Consider the following 22,870-nt stretch of genomic DNA (forward strand, 5'->3'; position numbering starts at 1 on the left):
GATCTAAGGTGAATATTAGGGAAAGAGTAAGAGGTTGAAAGAGAGGCAACATGCCCTAGCAGATAGTGAGCTATCCAGGAAGAATTGGATTTGAGTTCTAGCTCTAAGATACAGTGGCTGTCACTTAACCTCCTAACCTTCATTGGTAGAGTTCCCTGGGGAGGTCCCTATCTCAGTAAAACCATGCTTCTCTGCCTACCCAGGTTGAAACTTAAATTTATAAAGAAAAAATAATAATCAACTTCTGAAGCAGGTTCACTTACACTTTGAAAAACCTGATGACGAGGAGTATAATGAAGGAACACTAAACTTTGGAGTAAAAAATCTCGAAAGTCCTGGGTTTCAGGCTTGACTATCCCATTTGTTAATTGTATGACCTCAGAGAAGTTACTTTATGTCTCTGGTATTGGTTTTCTCATCTATAAAATGAGAGGGTTGCATTAGTTAATTTCTAATGTTCTTTCCAGTTTTAATCCTGTGATCCAAGAAGTAAAAAAGCCAGCAAGGGCATTTAGGCTCCAAAATGTCAAGAGAATTCAAAATACCCTTCAAAAAAGGAGGATTTTCAAATGTTGGGCAACACAAGAAACTGTAAGGAGAAAAGAATCTCACCTAATATTCAATAAGTTTTCATAAAGGCAGATAACTGGCATGAAGAGAAAAGTTGATAATCCCCTCACATTCAGGCAAGTAGAACCAGCTCATAGATTTATTAGCCAGTCCAAAAGTTTAAGAACAAAGCTGGGAACAAAAGGCCAACTGGAATCTCTTTAACTAAGAAAACCACCTAAGAAAAAAAATCAAACAACAAGGAAATTGCAAACAAGGAACCCAGGCTGTGCTGAGTCTTTGAGGTTCATTCCCTAGTACTTTATCTATTTCCTGACATTCTCTTTTGGGGAAGGAAGGCCTCTAGTTTGGCAAGCAGGTAATTAATGATAACCTTTCCAAAGTCTTCACTTGCAGCTTTAAAAAAAGAGATGATTGACTATTCCTACCAGTTAGTAACTCTGTCTATAGCTAGAAGCGATATAGCTTAAATTAAATCAGAGGCTAGGATATCCACTTTGTTTAATTTTTTTCTGATGACCAAACTCAGTTCCTTTGTACCTTTTTAATATCTCCTGATGGTCAATGGTGATTTAACACCCTCAGGTATGTACCTTTGGGTGCTGTATACAGTCCACAGTAGCAAAGAATCAAGGGTTTTGGTCTACCCTCCATCTGCCATTATCAGCAGCAGTATGCTGATAATAAACTTACAAACAATTAACCAGTTCTAGGATGGAGAAGGACAGAAAGAGCTCTGAGCTGTAGGACTGGCCTTATTTGTATAATCTTCTGTTCCTAAAAGGTGGCAGGAACCAACCCTGGCACTCTCTCTCCTATCATGTATTTCAAAAACTGGAGGGCTAATATAAGTGAGCTTGCTCTGTTAAAATGTGCCAACTGATCAATCTGATGATGAATTACATAGCTGATATAAACAGGACCAATCCTAGAGTCCAGGGCAAAACTATGAATTTAGACCAAATTTATGCTTGACTCCAACAACCTTTGCTCATTTTCTTTTTTAAAAAAGTTTTTTTGGGGCAGCTGGGTAGCTCAGTGGATTGAGAACCAGGCCTAGAGATGGGATGGTCCTAGGTTCGAATCTGGCCTCAGCCACTTCCTAGCTGTGTGACCCATGGCAAGTCACTTGACCCCCATTGCCTAGCCCTTACCACTCTTCTGCCTTGGAGCCAATACACAGTATTAACTCCAAGATGGAAGGTAAGGGTTTTAAAAAAAAGTTTTTTACTTTTTTTAATTTAAAAATTTTAAATCAATCAATTAATTATTTAAATTAAACATTTTTAATTAAAATTTTTTAAAAAATTAATTTATTTAGTCAATTTAGAACACTATTCCTTGGTTACAAGAGTGCTCATTTTCTATATAAGGAAACTGAGACCCAGAAGGGGTGAAATAACTTGCCAAGGTCACACAGCTAGCTAGTATGGGATAATATGTTATCATGAGAAGAAGGGGAAAAGACTTCTTATTTTGTGCTACTGCCATGAAACAGCTGGAAAGTCCTTATTTTCACATACACTCCACTGACAATGGCAAGGTCCTGGTTTCCCAATGGTAGTAGCGTTCCTTGTGCCATATAGCAAGCACCCCTTCATTTGGCTGCCTTCTCTGCTGCTTCCAAGGATGTGACCGAGGTTCTCTGTGGCCATAGAACCAAGGATGCCAGTCTCTGGTCAGGAAGGCTGATACTGAATTACAAAAGGCAGGACTATGGATGGGAGAGGGCACCTATCAGAATTTGGTCTTCTCTCAGAAAAAAGCTAATTGTGAATAAGTACGATCTCGAGAGTTTGGCAAATGGGGATAATTGTGCCGTGTCCTGGTTGTAGGGCTGGCTGGTGATTCAGAAAGGTGGCCAGTAGGGGGGTGAGGATAGGGGGAGGACAATGGCATAAAGAGAAGATGGTCCTAAAAGAGACCCAAGGTTCCTACACATAGTCAAAAGACAACTTCTCCCAGTACTGAGGCAAAGGAGTGGACACATGGAATAGTGAGGAAGGCACTTAGCATGGAAGACAGGAATCATGGTTTCTAGGGCCATTTTTGCTATGTAACATCACTGTTAGTTAGAAGGTCCTAGGTTCAAATCTTGTCTCAGATACTTCCTAGCTGTAAACTCTTTGAGGGACTGAGTTTCCTCATTATGGATTTGAATACCTGAGGTTCATTCTAGCTGTGATATTCTTTGGTTCTGTAATTGCCTCACTCTCCCAAACTGTCTTTTCATGAAAACCATTCCCCTTCCAGGTGATTTGGGGAAAATATTTGTCATTCTTGTCCATCATGCTCTCAGTCTGCATGAAATACAAATATTTAGAATGAAAGAAATGCTATAGTTTTTCTGTCCACTTCCCTAGTTGAGCCATGTCTAGAATATCATATCCTATTTGGAGCACCATATTTTTGGTGAGAGACAAGCTGCAGTGCACGCAGATGAGGGTAATGAGGATGGTGAGGAGGTATTTTTTGAGATTCAGTTGAAAGAACTATGGTTGTTTACCTTGGAGAAAAAGAAGACTGGGGACAGCTGGGTGGCTCAATGGATAGAGAGCCAGACCTAGAAAGAGGTCCTAGGATCAAATCTTGTCTCAGATACTTCCTAGATGTGTGACCTTGGGCATATCACTTAACCACCACTGCCTAGCCTTTATCACTCTCCCGACTTAGAACCAATACATAATATTGATTTCAAGATAGAAAGTAAGGGTTTTTTTAAAAAAAAGAGAGGAGACCTTGATAGGTAGAAGTAGGGAGGAGGGAGAAGCAATGATTACAATTTTCAAATATTCTATGGGCTATGTGATGGAAGATGGTCCCAGAGAGAAAACAAGGAATAATGGGTTGAAGTTATGGGAAGACATTTCAGTTCAGTATAGGGAGAATTTCCTCACAATTTGAGTTATTCAAAAATGGAATGGGCTACTTCTAAAATTAGAAAACCACCAGAGGATTCCAAGTGGGAATTGTCCAATCCCTTTTATGTGATTTTAAAAAAGAAGATTCTTATTTCATGTAAGAACTGAACTAGATTATTTCTTGATTCCTTTCCACTTTAGGGTTGTTTCATTCCATAAGCCATAAAGACTCTAATCTCCTTGTGGGCAGAAATCATGTCTTAATAGCTGAGCACCTGACACATACTTGCACATAGTAGGAGTGCCACAATGTTTACTGAGTAAAATGGAATTCTATTTCACTTATATAAAATGGGGGGGGGTTGGAGGGAGAGAAAAGTCTTGCTTTGTGGGCTTCCATTCAACCTTGTATCACTAGGAGATGGACTATGACCCAAGTTATCATTCATTTGATCTTTCATGGAGAATTCTGCTCAGAGAATTCAGCCAGAATAACTGGCTGGTTTTGATAGGTTGTTAAGCAACCACTGTTAATGCTCATTAGTTAGTTGGGGGGGGGGTTTGAAAGAGAATCCCCTTCTCATTTGTGAAGAGAAGTCTGGGGGAAGGGCTGAGGAGGAGGATGTAGCTAAGGTCCAGCCTGCCCTTGATGCCTACAGAGTCAATGGGCACCGACACAGTGGGTATTGAGCCCCTGCCTGCCGCCTGCTCCAGATCCTTTGCTGCCCAGTCACTCCCTAATTAGGTTACTCGCTCCTGGAGAGCAGGGACTGTCTTGTACTTCTTTTGTCCTGGGTGTTGAACACATAGTTGGCTCTTGCTAAATACTTGTTGAGTTCGATTGAATTGAAAAGAATGTGTTCCCCATTGAGGTCATAAGACTCCTTCCATTCAGGGCTGTAGCCACTTTAGAGCATTTGCTCCTTTTATTTTGGGATGTCCAGATTCCAGCTGGAAGCCTTCCCTGACCTTCCCCTTCCCCCCACTTCCCTCATTCCTCCATCCCCACTACCATGGTGAGGGAAGGAGAGAGAGACTCCAGAGCAGTGTGAGGAATTGCTAGCCTCCATTGTCCCTCAGATATTTCCAGAACTGCTCAGTAAATATTATATAGCATATGATGTTATAATAACATATATTATATTATTAATAATTCTAACATTATATTTATTGACAATAATAAATACAATGTTATATCATGTGATATTAATAACAATAAATATGTTATATTATATAATGTCAATAATAAATACAACCTTAAATATGATATTAATAATAATAAATATAAATGGTACAAATATTAATGATAAACATGGTGTATATAATATTAATACTAATAAATATATTATATAATATTGCATATTATATATAATAACTATAAGTAAGCATCTTCAGATTGCAACTTAATACCTGCTTGTAGTGAATCAGAAGAAGAGAAAAGATAGAAGAAAAACATATCTAATGATTTCCAATGTTACTGCCTCCTCTATCATCATCTTGCTATTATTTTTTATTATCAGAGCAACTTCCAAGGCATAATAATCACATGCCTCATAACTCTATTTAGGATCTCATTCAATTCAACCAAAAACATTTATTAAGTACTTGCTGTGTGCAAAGCACTGTCTAGGTGTTGGAGATAGGAATAATTGCTAGTATTTATATGACACTTTAAGGTATTATAAATATTATCTTTGATCTTCATCAATCCTGGGAGGTAAATGCTATTATTATTCTCATTTTACTGTTAAATTGAAGCAGGCAGAGGTTAAATGACTTGCCCAGAGTCATCCAGCAAGTGTCTGAGACTGGATGTGAAGTCAGGTCTTTCTGACTACAAATTCAGTACTCTACCCAATATACCACTCAGCTGTTCTCTATTTATTCTATAAAAAGACAAAAGGAAGAAAACAAGTATTTATTAAATATTACTATGTGCCACACACTATGTTAAGCACTTTACAAATATCTCATTTTATCTTTAAAACCCTGGGAGTTAAGTGCTATTGTTTTCCCCATTTTACCGAAAACCGAGGCAGACAGAGGTTAATTGACTTGTTCAGGGTTACACAGCTAATAAATGATTAAGACTGGATTTGAACTCAGTTTTTCCTGATTTCAGGTCCAGCATTCTATTCATTGAGTCACGCAGATATCCTAGGAAATAGTACCTACTCTTGAGAAGTATATAGAGTCTCCACTGGAGAAGAGTTCCTGAACTATGACCTAGTTTCCATTTTTGCTTTTAGATTTTATCTTGAAATATAAACTTTTAAAATGCTGGAACCTCCAGCCATAGCAATGCTGGGTTTGTACCCCAAAGAGATAATAAAGAAAAAGACTTGTACAAGAATATTCATAGCCATACTCTTTGTGGTAGCAAAAAATTGGAAAATGAAGGGATGCCTTTTGGTTGGGGAATGGCTGAACAAATTGTGGTACATGTTGGTGATGGAATACTATTGTGCTCAAAGGAATAATAAACTAGAAGAATTCCATGTGAACTGGAAACGACCTTCAGGAATTGATGCAGAGTGAAAGGAGCAGAACCAGGAGCACATTATACACAGAGACTGATACACTGTGGTACAAAAGAATATAATGGACTTCTCTACTAGAAGCAATTCAATGATCCAGGACAATTCAGAGGGACTTATGAGAAAGAACACTATCTATATCCAGAGAAAGAACTATGGGAATAGAAACACAGAAGAAAAATGACTGCTTGATCATATGGGTTGATGGGGATATGTTTGGGAATGTAGACTTTAAATGATCACCCTAGTGCAAATATTAATAATATGGAAATAGGTCTTGATCAATGACACATGTAAAACCCAGTGGAATTGCCTGTCAGCTATGGGAGGGGGTTGGGAGAAGGAGAGGGAAAGAATATGAATCGTGTAACCATGGAAAAATATTCTAAATTAACTATTTAATTAAAATTTTCAAATATTAAAAAATAAAATAAAATAAAATGCTGGATCCTAAGAATTTTTTTTTCTCCTTGGGGTTCCATGTTTTTCATGAAAAGGAATGGAGAAGGAAATAGCAAACCACTTTAATATCTCACCAAGAAAACATCAAATGGGTTCACAAAGTGTGGTATATTCAGAGAAAGAAGGATACGGGACATGTTTTTTATTTGTGTATATCATGGATTAGAACATCTTCCTACTATAAAATCATATACACTTATTCCAGAATGTAGTTCTAGGTTTCTATGACTCAGGAGATAATTCACTTATTGAGGGAGTATCTGTGAGGCACCAAAAGAGTTGCTGGATTGATGAAAAATTTCACCTAGAACAAGTTGCTTGGCTTCATTCAGAAGAAACAATCATGAAAATGAATTTATTTTGTACTTTTTCAACCCCTTGATGAGATAATACCAAGTTCAGGTTTAAATATAGATAGGAAAATAATAATAAAATCAAATATTTAACAAAATTAAGTAATTAATTCTCAATTATCCATGTTGATGGAGGTAGGCAGTGATCTTGGCAACTTCAGAATATTTTTTCTCATGATTTCTTTGTTATTTTTTTTAATGCTTATCTTCTTAAAATCAATACTGTGTATTGGTTCCAAGGCAGAAGAGTGGTAAGGCCAAGGGAGTTAAGTGACTTACCGAGGGTCACAAAGCTAGGAAGTGACTAAGGTTATATTTGAACCCAGGACCTCCCATCTCTAGGCATGGCTCTCAATCCACTGAGCCACTTAACTGCCCTCTCATGATTTCTTTGTAAAAGACTGCTTTCCAGATCACATTCTTTAGATTAATATTCAAATTAATTTTTAATCCCCTAAGAAGAATGCCAGGAATTGGTGAGTTAGATGCAAATGAAGGTAGGAGATGGTTCAGATTTTGACATAATCCCTAAGGTCCTGGATGATCTCTATACAAATAATCAGCCAGTTAACTGAATATTTAATCAGCAAGACGAAGAAGAAGTAACACACAACCTCTGTACTTACAGGTGGATTAAAGACTTTAGGCCCCGAAAACTATGTCTTGAGATTGACTTGATGTTGTTGTTTTCTATGAATCTGCAACAGGTTATAACTTTTTAGTCAAACAACGACAGCAGCTGGGAAGCTCTTGTACTGAATTGTGATGAGAAACCCAAGAGGCTCACTTACAGGTACTCGAGGTGAGGGAGGCCAATGAAAGCGTCATCGCTGATTACATCAAAGGAATTTGATGTGAATAACCTGCAGAGAAGAAATATGGTTTAAAATTTGTAACCAGGAAAATGGTAACAATCACAAGATTCTCTGCCTTTAATCCTTGTTTTAATAGGAGCTCAGTATGGAAAACACCTGCTGGCTGACTCCTATGATGTTCCTTTGGATAATTTCTGAAGCAGTTTTTGTAACCCCAAATTGTCTAGCTATAAAAAGCTTGGAGCACATGTTCTGATCCGTCTCCCTCCCCCTCTTGTACTCACACACACACACACACACACACACACACACACACACACACACACACACACACACACACACAGAGCACAGACATTTATCCTTATGCTCAAAAGTTACAGTTCAAGTTATATTCAAGGCAGGCGAGACCACTCTCAATGAGCAAAGCCAATAGCTTTAGGGAGAAAATTATTTCAGAAATTCCTCTGCTTGGGATTTCTGACAACCAGAACAACATCTGACCAGGCAGTGGGGTTCCTGGCCCGTTGGCCAGGGATGAACCAATAAGATGGCATGTTAAGTGGTGAGGTGAGGAAATAAGCAGCCAAGCCATCTGTACCAGTTAAATAAGTAATAATTAGACCTTTTTTGGAGAGGGGAGTCAAGTACAAAATGTAGGGTGAAGAAAAAACCATAAGCCCATTTTCTTCTTAGACAATACAAGCACTGTTGGCATCCTGACAATCTGACATCCACATTGAGAGTCAGAAGGGAATATTTTAAAAGCCACTTATGAAATGTAATCTCCATTGCCAGCCACAACACAATGGTGAGTTCTTCAAAGAATAGTTCAGATATTCTGAAGTAGAAACGTGAAGATAAATAAGGGACTATTTTACACAGTAATAATATTAATCTGGAAGAAACCACATTGCATATGACTGAAAAGGAGGTTTCTAAGTCAGGAAACTGGGTTCGAGTCCCATTTCTGATATATACTGGCTGTGTAATGCTTTGTTGTTAAATCATTTCAGTCATGTTTGACTCTCCATGAACCCATTTGGAGTTTTCTTGGCAATGCTGGAATGGTTTGCCATTTCCTTCTCCAACTCATTTCATAGATGGGGAAACTGAGGCAAACTGGGTTTTGCAGATAGTGTCTGAGGCTACACTGGAACTCGTGAAGATGAGTCTTCCTGATTCCAAGTCCAGTACTCCATCCATTGTGCTCAATTTGACACTAGGTGAATCATTTAAATTTTCAGTGCCCTGAGCAACTTCTTATGACTAACTACAAATGGATCACTCTTGGTGGGTACAGAAAATTTCCTCTTTAGAAGTTCCTTATAGCAATTGAATCAGAGTTCCATTGAAATAATAATTTCTATTTCTATGTTGCTTTAAGGTTTATAGATCACTTTCCATACAACAACATGGTGAGATAAGAACTTAGCTGGTAAGTTTCTGGGAGTTATATCCCCAAAGATGGTACAGGTTGAAAAAGAAGCTTCAAAAAGACTTAGTTAAACTAATAGATGACATACTGGTTTCAAATGGAAGCTAGAATGTTTGAGGAATGTCACTAATCTTTGAGGTTAATATCAAGAGGACAATAATGATCTTCTCCAAGATGTCCTTTGATATTCTTGCCAGAAATAGAATTGGGATTTGAGAGAACCATGAATCTGATTCTGTCAATTCTTAGATCAAAATGGCAAGCTCAGTCAGTTAGAGGGCTCAGTTTCAGGGCTGTGAGTTTGGGTTCTTACTTTGGGCTCCACTTTCAGAGGCATAGAAGCATAAAAAGAAAGAGCACTTGTGAAGATTAAAATTAATATTCAATAACTCAAGTATTATATCTATAAGATTTATTAAAATAAAAAAAACTAGAGTGAACCCTGCTTAACTCGACTGCAAGAAAGAAAAGAGCAAGGGAGGAGTCAGCAAACTTAAATACAATCATGCAAACGTGAGAACACAGGAAAAGGGAAAAGGATTCTAGGTGATACAGAAAGGAATTTGGGGTAATGTAGTTTTTAGGGGTTCAAGAATTTCCAACTATATACACTGGGCTTGGCCTGGGACTCTATTCCCAACTCTGCTAGTAATGCTACAATGGGAAAGTCACTAGATTCTTCTGAGGCTCAATTTCCTTCACTGAAAAATCGAGAGAGTTGTGATAGTTGATCTTTAATGTTCCTCCAGCTCTAAGATTCTGTGATTCCTATGTCCTTTTCTTAAAACATTTTGATTAATCCTCCATCTTCCCTCCCCCACTATCTGGCCCCCATTTATTTTTTTCCCAGGGTTTTAAGCCCAAGGGCTCCATTATTATCTGAAAAAGAAATAAACATAAAAGAACAACAACCAGGCAATGAAGTACTTCTTTGGGTCATGGGGTAAGGATATGTTGATATTTCAATATGCCATAAATTCTTACCAGTGGCTTTTGGGACCAAGGGAATGTGGGAGTGAAGAATGGCCTAAATGAGGACAATGATACCAGACCCTTAAAAGAGAACATGATTGGATCTCTAGCTGAGGACCAAGGGAAAGTGGCCAGCCTCTAAAAGCTATTTGGTATGTCTGTCACCTTAGCTTAGCCAATAGTGGAGACCTAGGGGAGGAGGGTCCACTTGGGAATATAGATTCCAGACAAGGGAGCAAGAGCATCTGGGAGAAGAAGCCATGATGGGAGAAGGGTCAGATTTAGGGGAGTCTGGCTTGGCCATGCCTCAGGCTCTGTATGTTAATGGTTTGTCAAGCAACTGAAAGATGTGACCTGCTTCCAGAGAAGGGGCAGAGCTGTGAGATGGGCAAGAAAAGATGAGCTGCTTCAGGTGGAGCCAGACCATACAGACCTCCAGGGCAGAGAGGAAGGAGGTAACAAAGTAGAGAGGAACTTGGGAACAGAGAGGCTCATTTCTTACTGGGACTTCGGTGGAGATGGGCAAATACATGATAGGCTTTCCGTTTCCTTAGTCAGTGGGATGAGAGTGAAATGATAAAAGAGAACAGAGCCAGATAGCTCAGAAAAAAAGTATTTGCCCAAAACTCGACTTGTGTGTGCCATATTGAAATCCAGGGCAGCAAAATTATAGAAGGCTATGGAGGGCAGCTAAATTTCATCACCATGGAATTAGAATTGAGTTACCATAGAGCAAAGAACCATTTAAAAAGTGGCATTGACAAATTGGAGAATGTACAGAGAAGGACAAATAGGATGGTTAAAGTCATGTTATAGGAGAAAAGACATGGCGCTATTTACCAGAAGAAGACTTAGACATGATCTTAGTCAAACCTAAGAAGGAGACACTTGAAGCTGATCATTTTTCTTAAATACCTGAAAGGCTACAGAGGAGGAGTTAAGAGACTGATAACATATGATCCCAGAAGGGAGAATTATAAGCACTGGGGAGTAAAGAGAAAAAAAAATTGTTTCAGGCTAAAGGACAATTTCCGAATCATTAGACCTATCCAGAAATAGAACTGGTTGTCTAATGAAGTAGGTAATGAGTTTCCCACCATTGGAGATACCTAAGCAGAAGCTGAATGACTAACTCTTCATTTAGTTTGTTGTAAAGAGCATCGAAACATTAGGTTAGATTAGATGGTCATACTGGAGGCTCTAGAAATCGAATTTAGTTCATAATGCAGTTAGGTTAAAATTATAAATACTACAGGGAAGGAATAGTAATATAATCACTCCCCAGAAATGATGAAACAATGAACAAAATCCGTTTTCTCTTTCAGTGTTTTCATCTCCCTTATCACAAAGCAGAGATTCTGATCATTTGGAGTCTCTAACACAAATACCCCATCCCTTTCAGAGTCTGAAAGGGGGCTTTGTTTCCATCTGTTTCTATTTTACAATTGGAGAGGGCCATTCCTTACTCACTGGAAGGGAGGAGGATAAATGGAAATGGGTTATATAACTAACAGTTCACTTACAGCCTTTAAGAGCTATCTTGCCATTTGGGCTTGGCTCTTCTCAAGGAACTCTTAGCACAGATCGAATTTGTCCTTTTAGCTTTACAGTATAATTCTAATATTCAACCTGGATTTCCTTCCTCTCTGGGCTATTGGATGAATCTGGGACTTGGGATGCAAAGGGCTAGATTTGAATCTCAGCCCTGCTTCTATATTCCTGACCTTAGTAAAGTGATGCTGGGTCTCAATTTGCTAATCAGTAACTCATAAGATGAACTGGAACTTTAAAATCCTACCACTTAAGGGAGATTTTAGGCAGGAGAGATCTAGGAAGAATTATAAATGCCATTAGTTTATAGAAAACAAATATTAAACATTAAAACCTTGATAAACTATTAGCTCTTTCCAACTATCACTGGACCCTTCTCTCTCTTTGCATGATTCCTTGAAGAGTTTCAAAGTCATTTCCCCTTTAAATATCTAAAATTTTGATATATTATTGTCAGAAAACTGGGAAAAGGATAAGGTGAATAAAATTCTGCGCTCTACTCTAGGGTTGGGGGAGAGTAGAATTTAGAGGAACACGGAGAAGGGCTGATTATCAGTTTGAAACCTACAGAGAACACTAATGAGCCAAGACCTGACTTGCTGATATACAGGAGCTACAGGCAGAGGATAGCTTACCGAGTACAAGAAATCCCCTTGCATCCTGGGGCAATATAAACAGTGCTTCCCCCTGTTACAGATCCAAAGTTGTGAAAATAAAGATTCAGGGATTTTTGGGTGTGAATTTCCTGTATAATGGCTTCTCACCTCATATTTTAACACGTCAGTGTTTCAGGTAACCAAGATTTCACTCACAAGAGACTGCTTCCCCTGGCACAGATCCCAATCCCTTTATACTCTTGCAGGCAGTTCTTTGTAAGTCGCTGTCACAGAAAATAGTCTTCATCCATGGTCAAATCTCTGGTGATGGCTCTGTCAGGTCCTACCAATCTAGAAAGGCTGAGTAAAGCTCAGTGTCTCTTCTCTAAGTACCAATCTAGTTCAGGTTTCACCCCGTGCCTTCAGAAAATAACAAGACTAGTACTAGTGGCTTAATCACTAAAGTCTGCCATTGTAACCATCTCTAGCAGCTTTCTGCAGCTGGGGACCTTTGATCTGCCTTATGTTGACACATTCTCCAGTGGTCAAGATGGAGGAGGAAAAGATAAAGACATGCATGGAAACTATTCCCAGTCCTGCTATTGTGCAAAATTGCCCAACAGTATGTCAGTAATTTCAAATCAGACATTCCTAGTTGCTAGAGTAAACAACTCCCATTACGCATTATACTTCTGCCCAATCAGATGTCAAGGAGACTGACAAATTGGACATTTGTGGGCAGAATTTGGCCTAAATATTTACATGTTAAAAAAACAAACATTATGTTCAAGTCTTGAGAGACTTACATGAATGAAGTCTACCGGATAAGGCAGTAATAAGCCTAACCAATTTTGAATTCTACATTTGGAGTTAATGGAAACTTACAAATTCTATAACTATACCGTGTGATGCTAGTACACTCTGAAAAAAACAAAAGGACTGTCTCCCTATCTTTCCTAGGCTGGACGTGTAGCAGCCCCTTACACGCTCATTTCCAATGGAAATCATCACAGAAGTTCTAACCTGTTTCAATTTTCTGACCTGGACCAGATTGCCCTTCCTCAGGGAGTCTGGTGACTCTCCTCTCCTGGATGCTCACCAAATTGGTTCTGGACTTAGTACAAATATCCAATCAGCTTTAGTCCTTCTGCAGCTCAGAAATCCCGAGTTTGGGTGAACCAGCAGCCTTAGCCTCTTGGGCAACAGAGAACTATAGGCACTCACCACCATGCTTGATGAGTCTGTCCATTTTCTAAATATGGTTCTAAGGATTATCGTCGGTAGACATAAATAGTACAGCATAGCAATTTACATAAATTGAAAAAAACTTGAGATGTTTTTTAGTTATTTTCTTTCAAGATATTTCAAAGTCCTTCAAACCTGGCTCCAACCTACCTTTTTAGACTTACATATTACTCTCCTTCACAGGTTCTGTTTTCATCAAACTTTCTCTCACACATGGCATCCCATTTCCTCTCTCCATGCTTCTGCACAGGGTTTTTCCCCATGTCTGAAATGAACTTTCTTCTAATCTCTGATTCTTGGAATCCATAGTTTCCCTTAAAGTGGACCACAAGCACCACCTTCTCTATGAGACCTTTTCCTGATTTTTTTGGGCACTGACCCCTCCCCTTGGAAATGAACTTGTATTTAATTTTTATGTATTTGGTATGTACTCATACATATGCATTCTATCCCCCCCCCCATAGGGGCTGTATCCTTAGCACCCAGAAATGTGTCTGGTATGAAGTGGATCCTTATGGTATATTTTTTTGTTGTTTGTTTCAGTTGTGTCCGACCCCATTTGGGTTCATGTGTTCATGACACTATTTGGGATTTTGAAGGCAAAGATACTGGACAAGTTTGCCATTTCCTTCTCCATCTCATTTTACAGGTGAGGAAACTGAGGTAGACAGGATTAAATGACTTGCTCAAAGTCACATAGCTAGTGACTAAGGTTGGATTTGAATAGAGGTCTTCCTAACTCCAGACCTGGCATTCTATTTATTGAGTTAACAAGCTACCCTATGTGATTATGGAAAATAGTGGGTGCTTAATATATGCTTGTTGATCGATTAATATAACAGGGGCCTGTTGTAACAAATATTATTATAGTACAAGGATTTAGAAACCGATCAGATCATGACTTTCAAACATAATGACATCAAAAAAGCTTGATCTAATGTTGCTGTCCTGTAACCTGTTTTAGTACTGTCCTCTGACTTCTACTATATACTCATCTTTAAATTGTAAAAATTGTATAAAAATTATACATTTTTAATTGTACAAATGAACTTTCTTCTCTAATTCACAAAGCAGAAAACTATTCTTATGCAAAGCTACAAAAACAGCCCTCCATGAGCTTGTATAGACTGTGAGCTCCTTGAAAACAGAGACCCTTTGGAACTTTGCCTTTCTCTGAATCTTCAGCACTCAGTACAATATCTGGCACATAGTAGGAGCCTTAAAGGAGTGGAGACAAAATTTCGTTTCTGTTCTTTGTTCTGTATGAGCGAAAGATATCTCTGCTACCCTGTCTGATGTATAAGAGGGAAGAGGATTTATAACCTACCTTACATAAGCCTGGAATCTTTCCCTGGGGGCAGAGTGATATTCTCTGACAGCTCTCATTTTAATATCAGTGCCTACTTTTGAGGAGGTATTTACAAAACCGTCTTACCCAGCAGCCAGATAAACTCAGTATGAGAGTAGACGGTGGAAAGGAGTAGGAGGGAACAAAAACTTCCTTCTAAACTCAATTACATGTTCTTTAGCACAGTGGGGAGAATTAGGCAGACTGTATTTGTCATCCATGAATTATAGGTAGCAGCCCATTGAAGCCATCCTCATTAAAATGTTCATGTCTGTAGCTTGGGCCATTAGCCAACAGAGAACAAACATTGCTTTGTTAGTATGGACATAATTCTAATTTAATGAAAAATGTTGTGTAACAGATACGTGCATAAGTCCCTCTCCATTTAATAGCCAATTTACCATAGGTACAAAGTGTAAGTCAACTTAATGTATAGGATGATTTGGATTTTCTGTGCGAAAATCCAAGTTTTGACATATTTGTTTCCTAGTTATCCAAGTGCTGAACTCTCACTGACTTGAGGAGCTATTGCAGGGTGAGCTATATTTACATCTGGTAGTCATGGCACATCTCTCTGTGACCAACTGAAATGCTGTATTCAGTTTTGGGTACCATATTTGAAGGGAGGTTTTGACAAACTAATATGGCCAGAAGACCACAAACACAGTAAGGAATCTAGAAACAATGCCATGTGAGGAACAGCTGAAGGATGTATGGACACTTAGCCAGCAGGGGAGAAGAATAAAGTGAGATAGAAGAGTCATCTTGAAATATTTGAAAAATTACAAATAGTTGGGGAGAGTAAATTTGTACTATGTTGCTTTGGAGAGCAGAATTACCTAATGCATGGAATTTACAAGGAAGCAAATTTGAGGTCAACATAAATAAAAAAACCACTTTGTAATAATTAGAATCATCTTCCAGTGGAACAGTCTGTTAGTGAATTCCTTGTCACTGAGAATATTCATACAAAGGCTGAATGATCATATGAGATACCTTAGAAGGGATTTCTAGATTAAATACAGGGCTGGACTGTGTGTAAGGTCTCTTGCACCTCTCGAAAGCTCAGCTATGGTGATGCTCATCTCCTTCGACCACCTAATCTGAAACCTGGATTCACTCTAATACTCCCACTGGTTCTAAAACTTGTCCTTCTAACTTCAGTATCTAAATCTACAGCCCCCATCCCTGAATCATGCTCCAGTCCCACATACCTCTAGCTGCTCAGAGACCATCTCCACTTGGATGTAATAATACTTCAAACAGGTATCAGCATCAGGGTGTGGGTGGGTATCTAGTGGGTTGCTGGTCTAGTGGGTAGAGAGCCTAACACATGCCAAAGATCAGCAAGGAACTAAAGAATAGGCACAGTCATTAGGAATTAGGGACTATAAAAAACAAAGAAGATTCCTCAGAGGGATGAGGATGAGGGGAAAATAGTTGGCCCAAGGAAGGGCAGTAATGTAAAGCAATAGATGGGCAGAAAGAAGGAAAGCAGAAAAACAAGTCCACATTAATGAAACAATCACTAATGCAGTTACTGCCTGGACTTTAGGGACAGAAGAGCAGGAAGTAATTCCTGGTAAGGAATCCATAGAATGACAGAATTGAAAGTAAAATCAGGGGCCACCTAATCCAACCTGTATCTGAACAATGTGATTTTTTAACCTTTTTGTCTAAGCCCTCCTCTACTTTCCTATTAAAGGAATGACTTTTATTCCACTGTCTCTGGCATTTATTATTTTTTGCTTCCTTTCTCGCCATCATCCTTTACAATCTCTCAGATTCATTCATTCTTACTGCTGCCACCCTAGCCCAGGTTCTCATCACTTAATGCTTGGCATTTGAGTAATCAATGCCTACCTACATTTCAATACTTTCCATAATTTGAATGGACCACAAAGTTTATGGGCAAGTGAAAGACTTTGTACAATATTAAATCAGAGTATGGTCTTAAACACTTGTAATAAACAAATATTTGTAACAATCAAATACTTGTAATAAACTTAAATATTTGTAATAAACAAATACTTATATTAGTTTTTCAAAGAGTACTAGCTTGTCCTTTGGATAGGATAGGGGTGCAGGTATATTGGGAGATAATAAATATAAAAACAAAAGATAGCAACGAAAAAACTTTAAATGTTAAAAAAAATTTTTTTTGTTAGACTTTTCCAGAGAAAACTAGAGGACTGATGATACATAGTCTAGTCATGATGATGATGATGATGACAGCTACCAGCATTTTTATAGTTCTTTAAACTTTGAAGAGCATTTTACATTATTTCATTTGAGTCTCACAGTTGAGTCATGTTGCAGGTACTCTGAGTTCCTGTCTTTAGCCCCCATTCCATTTTGATTAAGGCAAATAAGGCAAGAGTAAAAGAATAGTTCAGGCCTGAGGTAGATAGGTGAGGAGTAAGAAGTTTAATGGTCAGGGCAAGGACTAGAAGACAGAGAGATCAGGGACCTGAACTAGCTCAGGGGCTAATGTCTCAGAGAATATAGGTTGAAGAAGTAATTAAAGATGGAGATAATTTCTCCATCTAATTCTGGGCCAGGACCAAAACTTATAGAAACTTAGTGAACTCTGAGATGTTTTAGAAAGTCAGACTTTTCATTAGTGTGTGGATTCTTTTAAAGATATGTAGGCTCTAGAAACAGAGTAGTAGGTTTTGATATTCAACAGCTCTTCTACCCAGCCTTCTCTAGAGTGAAGAGGAAGATTAAATGGCCATCAGCCCCCATCGAGCTTCCCATTTTCATTGCCATCATCCTTTAAAAGCTGAGTGTTCACATTGTGCCAAGCTCTATGCTAGAATGTCAAAAACCTTGAACTCTGTCATCCAGGAACTGATATTTTATTAAGGGAACATAAGTGCAAAGATGAGCTTTTGGGGAAGTCATTTTTTCTTCCTTCCAGTTTTTTCCAAATTACTAAGATGTAAGCTTTTGGAAATCATGAGCCACATTTTTGAATATTCTATATTTGATTCATGTCTTGACTAATGAATCAATCTGAAGACTTGGCACTGCTGTGCATATAATTCACCAAAATAATTCTTTTCTCCTTAATTATCTAGTTTATTTTGGGTGAGACACGTTTTGCATTAATTCACCACTTCTTTTTGCCAGACTGAGTCTTAAATAATTAGGCATAAGCTCCCTTTCATATTCAGGAGACCAATGACACCTTGTCCAAAAAGGACCATTATATCTGTCTGTCCATTATTTATTCAGAATGGCCTCATGCATATGTACTGGATCATTCCACTGACCAATGAATCACTTGAACTAGTTCCAGGGCATCATTGGGAGGTGCTTCCTAGAGAGAAAAGGAATGACTTATGCATCTATTTTTCTTTGCTTATATTACCTACACCTCTACAGATGCTCCCCAGCTCCCGCAATTCATCAACAAATATTTATTGAGTACTTATATGCCAGGCACTATGCTAAATGCTAGAGAAGCAAAGAAAGGCAGAAATAGTTCCTGTCCTTTAGGAACTCATAATCTAAAGGAAGAAACAAATGCAAATAATTATGAACAAACAACATATATATATATATATATATATATATATATATATAGAGAGAGAGAGAGAGAGAGAGAGAGAGAGAGAGAGAGAGAAAGAGAGAGAGAGAGTATAAATTGGAGATAATCTGGCAGAGAAGACACTATCATTCAAGAAGACTAGGAAAGGGAGCAGCTGGGTAACTCAGTGGATTGAGAGCCAGGCCTAGAGACAGGAGGTCCTAGGTTCAAATCTAGCCTCAGACACTTCCCAGCTGTATTGATTCCAAGATGAAAGGTAAGGGTTTAAAAAAAAAAAAGGAGGACTAGGAAAGGCTTCTTACAGAAGGCAGAAATTTGACTGACTTGAAAGAAGTCAAGGAAATCAGGAGGTAGAGGTGAGGAGGGAGAGAATTCCAAACATGGGGAAAGTCAGTAAAATTACAGAGAGGTGGGAAATGGAGTTTCTTTTGGAAGAAATTATAAGGAGGTGCTTTAAGGCTTATAAATAATATGTCATGCATTATTTCATTTGCTATGTACTACTAAAATAATTTTGATATCTACTCAATTAAATCAGTATTGAATCAGTTCATTATGATTTCATGGATATCAGTGATTGTATTAGTAAATTAAGTAAGATAGAATGAAGTTTGATTTGGCTGATACTGTTAGGAGTCATGTGAGGTACAATTGATTGACCCACCATCTATTGATTTTATTACTTGTATAGGAGGTTTAGGATAAATTTATACTTTGTTAGTCAGGCCTATTTTAAGGATTTACATCAACTTGTGTTGTGTTAAAAAAAACCAGTTTCCTGTTCTTTGTTATAAATGTTCCTCACTACCTGTGGAACTCCCCGGAATACCGTGGAACAAACAGAAAAGGCTGATGGATGTCTTCTTTAGCTAATTACAGTATTTTCCCCACTTCTGAAGATGACCAATCATGAATTATAATACCTCATTCTATTTTTAGTAGTCTTCCAAGTTCTATAAAAGCAAGAATCCTTGACTGCAAGGAAGGTCTTAGATCCAATTGATTAGGGACTATTGGTCTCTTGAATAATTTGATAATTGCTTAGAACTCTGTAAGTTTCCTTTCGTTGAAGATTAGATTTTTGTGGTCTAGAGTATCTAGCTGCCAAATGAATTTTACCATTGTTAATATTATTCTGCCCTTCTCCTGCATTTAGAGAGCAGAATTAAACTAAATGATAATTAACAATGGTCTGGTAATTTACTCAGGTGTTAATATTTAAACAAACATATTTTAAATAAATATGCTAAATAAATCATTTAAAAATATGTACTCAATGCATGTAAATATTAAACTATGAAACAATACATAATCAAATTATTTCACACTTTTAAAAATGTTGACAATATTGAAAAATATAATCTTCCATTTAATTTGACCAGGAAAACGAGTATAGTATAACTTTATATAGCTAGAATATGGGTTCTTAAGTTGGGGTCCACAGGTTGGCAAAGGATCCAGGGATAGATTTTAGAAGGACCATGAACTTTGGAAAAAAATTCCATTTTCAATTTTAATAACTTCTAACTGAAATGTACTATTTCCTTCAATGGTTTATAAACAGTTCTAAGAAGGAGTCTATTGGCTTCACTAGACTGCCAAAGGAGTCCATGACACTGACCTAGATCTAGATCAGTTGGGACCAACATTGATCTTGCTATATGGTTATCCAAAAATCTAGAGAGGGACATAGTTCCCATGAAATCACATATAATGTATCAATAATAGCAAAACATTTTCAATATTTGCTGTGATATGGTTATATCTATTCTTTGTAACAAGATTCATAATGGAACTCATTAAGATTTACCCCACATTTGTCAAGTATAACTGTAAAATAATAACTGATTTTTCCAGTGAATTGGCCAGAACTTAAGGATCTAAGTAAATGTTGTCTCTTTCAACCCTAGGAAACCAGTATACTATTTTAAAGATTCTGCCTTTGCTCAAAACATTTTTTGGAATTCTGATTTGGGAAACTTATTCAATGCCTAGGGCATATTCTTTCTCATCCTCTCAATGATGAAAAATTTCTGTATTTTGAGGGAGAAAATAATTTTTGGAAGTAGCTAAGTATCATTCTAAATTGACCCACTGAGTTGGGGAATACCTTTGGAGTATGTCTATGTCAAAAATAATGTATATTATCTTTGAAGGCAATTTCCAGATCGGAATATTTTTTAAATCCTTATCTTCCATCTTAGAATCAATACTGTGTATTGGTTCTAAGGCAGAATAATAGTAGGGGCTAGGCAATGAGGGTTAAGTGGCTTGCCTGGGGCCACACAGCTAGGAAGTGTCTGAGGTCAAATTTGAACCTGGGACCCATCATCTCTGGACCTGATTCTCAATCCACTGAGTCATCTAGCTATGCCCCCAGATAGTAATATTTTTTAAAATGTATCATTACTTTAGTCAAAGCTAAAACATTTTGTATCACATCTTAATGTGTAGATTAATCAGGAGAAATTATCTTCAAAGATAATTCATAAGATAAAGAACCCAATACCTCATTTTTGACATAGACATACTCCAGAGGTATTCCCCAAACCAATGAGCCAATTTAGAATGATTCTTGGCTACTTCCAAAAATTATTTTCTCCCTCAAAATATGGAAATTTTTCAACATTGAGAGGATGAGAAAGAATGTGTCCTAGACATTGAATAAGATGACCTGGGAGAAGTTCCGGTGAGATCCCATTGGGTCAGCTTTCATAGCTCTTCTGCATTCTATAAATTGCAATTAATAATTCTCTCTGAAAAGTATATTTCCAGGGGGCAGCTGGGTGGCTCAGTGGATTGAGAGTCAGGCCTAGAAATGGGAGGTCCTAGGTTCAAATCTGGCCTCAGACACTTCCTAGCTGTGCGATCCTGGGCAAGTCACTTAACCCCCACTGCCTAGCCTTTACCACTCTTCTGCCTTGGAGCCAATACACAGTATTGATTTTGAGATGGAAGGTGAAGGTTTTAAAAAAAAAAGAAAAGTATATTTCCACGTTCTATCCAATAGCTACAATTTTTGCTGCTATGGACATCATGGATTGTGATAAAAAAGTTATTGTTTTTTGACAAAGTTTGGATATGATAAAATTTTGTTTCCTTTCTAATACTTGAAAAGAAGATTTTATCTGTATGTAGGCTAGTAACTGGAGAAGTCAATGTTCATAAACAGATTTACCCAGTATTTCCCTCAGTTAGAGTATAAAGTCCCTCATGCCAGGGGTCAAGTCTTTTTATGTTTAATATTGCATAGAACAAGGAAGAATATCTTATATGGTTTAGCAAATATTGATTATTGAAAGGAAGGAAAATGAATAGAAGTGAGGAAAATATAAAATTGTGTGAAATGATAGGTCCAAATTAAACTGTAAAGAATCTCAGTATATACAAAAGAAGGAAGAGAGAACAGGTAAGGAAAAAGGGAGGAGACAATTGGGTTAGAACATAACTTTTAGTCTTTGCCAAATTTTGATTTATAGTCTGTTCTGGGGGACATTATGAAGTGCTCTCTTTCTATTCCAAATCTTACAAAATACTCAATATTTTCTACAGTTGAACTCCTGTGAAAGTTGGCAAATAAATGACTTGGAAACTTCCTCTAAGAAAAATAAAATGAAGGGTTCTTAAGTCTCTCTAACAGAGCAGAATATCAAAGTTAGGTCCCAGCTATGGAGGATGATGAGTTTAGCTGAATTATTTTATTATTTTAATTTTTTAATTTTAATCACAAATTTCTACATTTTCCCAAAGTTATATGACCCATATTGTCTCCCTCATTTCTTTCCTCCCCCTCCTGGAGCTGACAAGCAATTCAATCTGATTTGTACATGTATTACCACACAAAACACATTTCCATATTATTCATTTTTGTAAGCAAATAATTTTGGAGAACCCAAACCCCAAAACATATACCCAAATCAACAAGTGATAAATTACATGTTTTCATCTGTATTTTTACTCCAACATTTTTCTCTGGAGGTGGATTAGCAGAATTTTTGTATTTAGAGATAGGTGTTAAAACATTAAACATCAAGAGAAAGAGAAAAAGAATCTCCTGTTTATGTGGTAATTTTTACCTTGTAAGCATTTGGTAGAATTAGGAAGGGTAGAAAATAAGGAGAATTAATGAGATTTAAAATAGTGGAATAATTGAGAGAAGAAATTCATGACACATAAATCAAGACCAGAGACAAATCAATTTCAATTAGGACTAAAACAATGAACTCAAAAGGTAAAACTAAGCAAATAATCAAATTTGTAAATGGGGTAATAATTTTGAAGCTGAGACTAAGTAATGGTTTAATAAAAAGTGATCTTAAGAGGAACCTTTCAAAGTGAATATTTGAAGGTTTCTGGGTTCAATCTTGGAAAATAAGAATGTCAGAAGGAAAGAGGGAAGGAAGGCAGAAATTGTTTTTGTTAATAACTTGGAGGAATCCAATAGAATGGGCCTCAAAAAGGAGGAGGCAAGGGAGGATAGTATCATGTGGAAACCCTTGAAGAACTGTCAGCTCAAAGGTAATGATGAAGATTCAGGTGGACAGACGGGCAGTGAATCCTGTTTGAAGA

The 22,870-nt window shown here is 37.5% G+C and overlaps 1 protein-coding gene across 2 annotated transcripts in view; it reads right to left on the reverse strand.

The window, feature by feature from the left end:
* LGI1 (leucine rich glioma inactivated 1) overlaps positions 1–22,870 on the reverse strand; it is a 56,389-nt gene that overhangs the window by 17,346 nt on the left and 16,173 nt on the right. Inside the window, exons 3-4 of one of the 2 annotated variants that reach the window (XM_001367147.4) lie at positions 7,575–7,646; positions 7,410–7,481 (exon numbers count right to left, since the gene is read on the reverse strand). In XM_001367147.4, coding sequence (XP_001367184.2) covers positions 7,410–7,481; positions 7,575–7,646 — 144 coding nt within the window. The remainder of the gene's footprint in view (positions 1–7,409; positions 7,482–7,574; positions 7,647–22,870) is intronic. The other variant, XM_016428386.2, reaches the window with a different exon arrangement.

This window comes from Monodelphis domestica, chromosome 1 (genome assembly GCF_027887165.1).
Source record: "Monodelphis domestica isolate mMonDom1 chromosome 1, mMonDom1.pri, whole genome shotgun sequence".
Taxonomy (NCBI): domain Eukaryota; kingdom Metazoa; phylum Chordata; class Mammalia; order Didelphimorphia; family Didelphidae; genus Monodelphis; species Monodelphis domestica.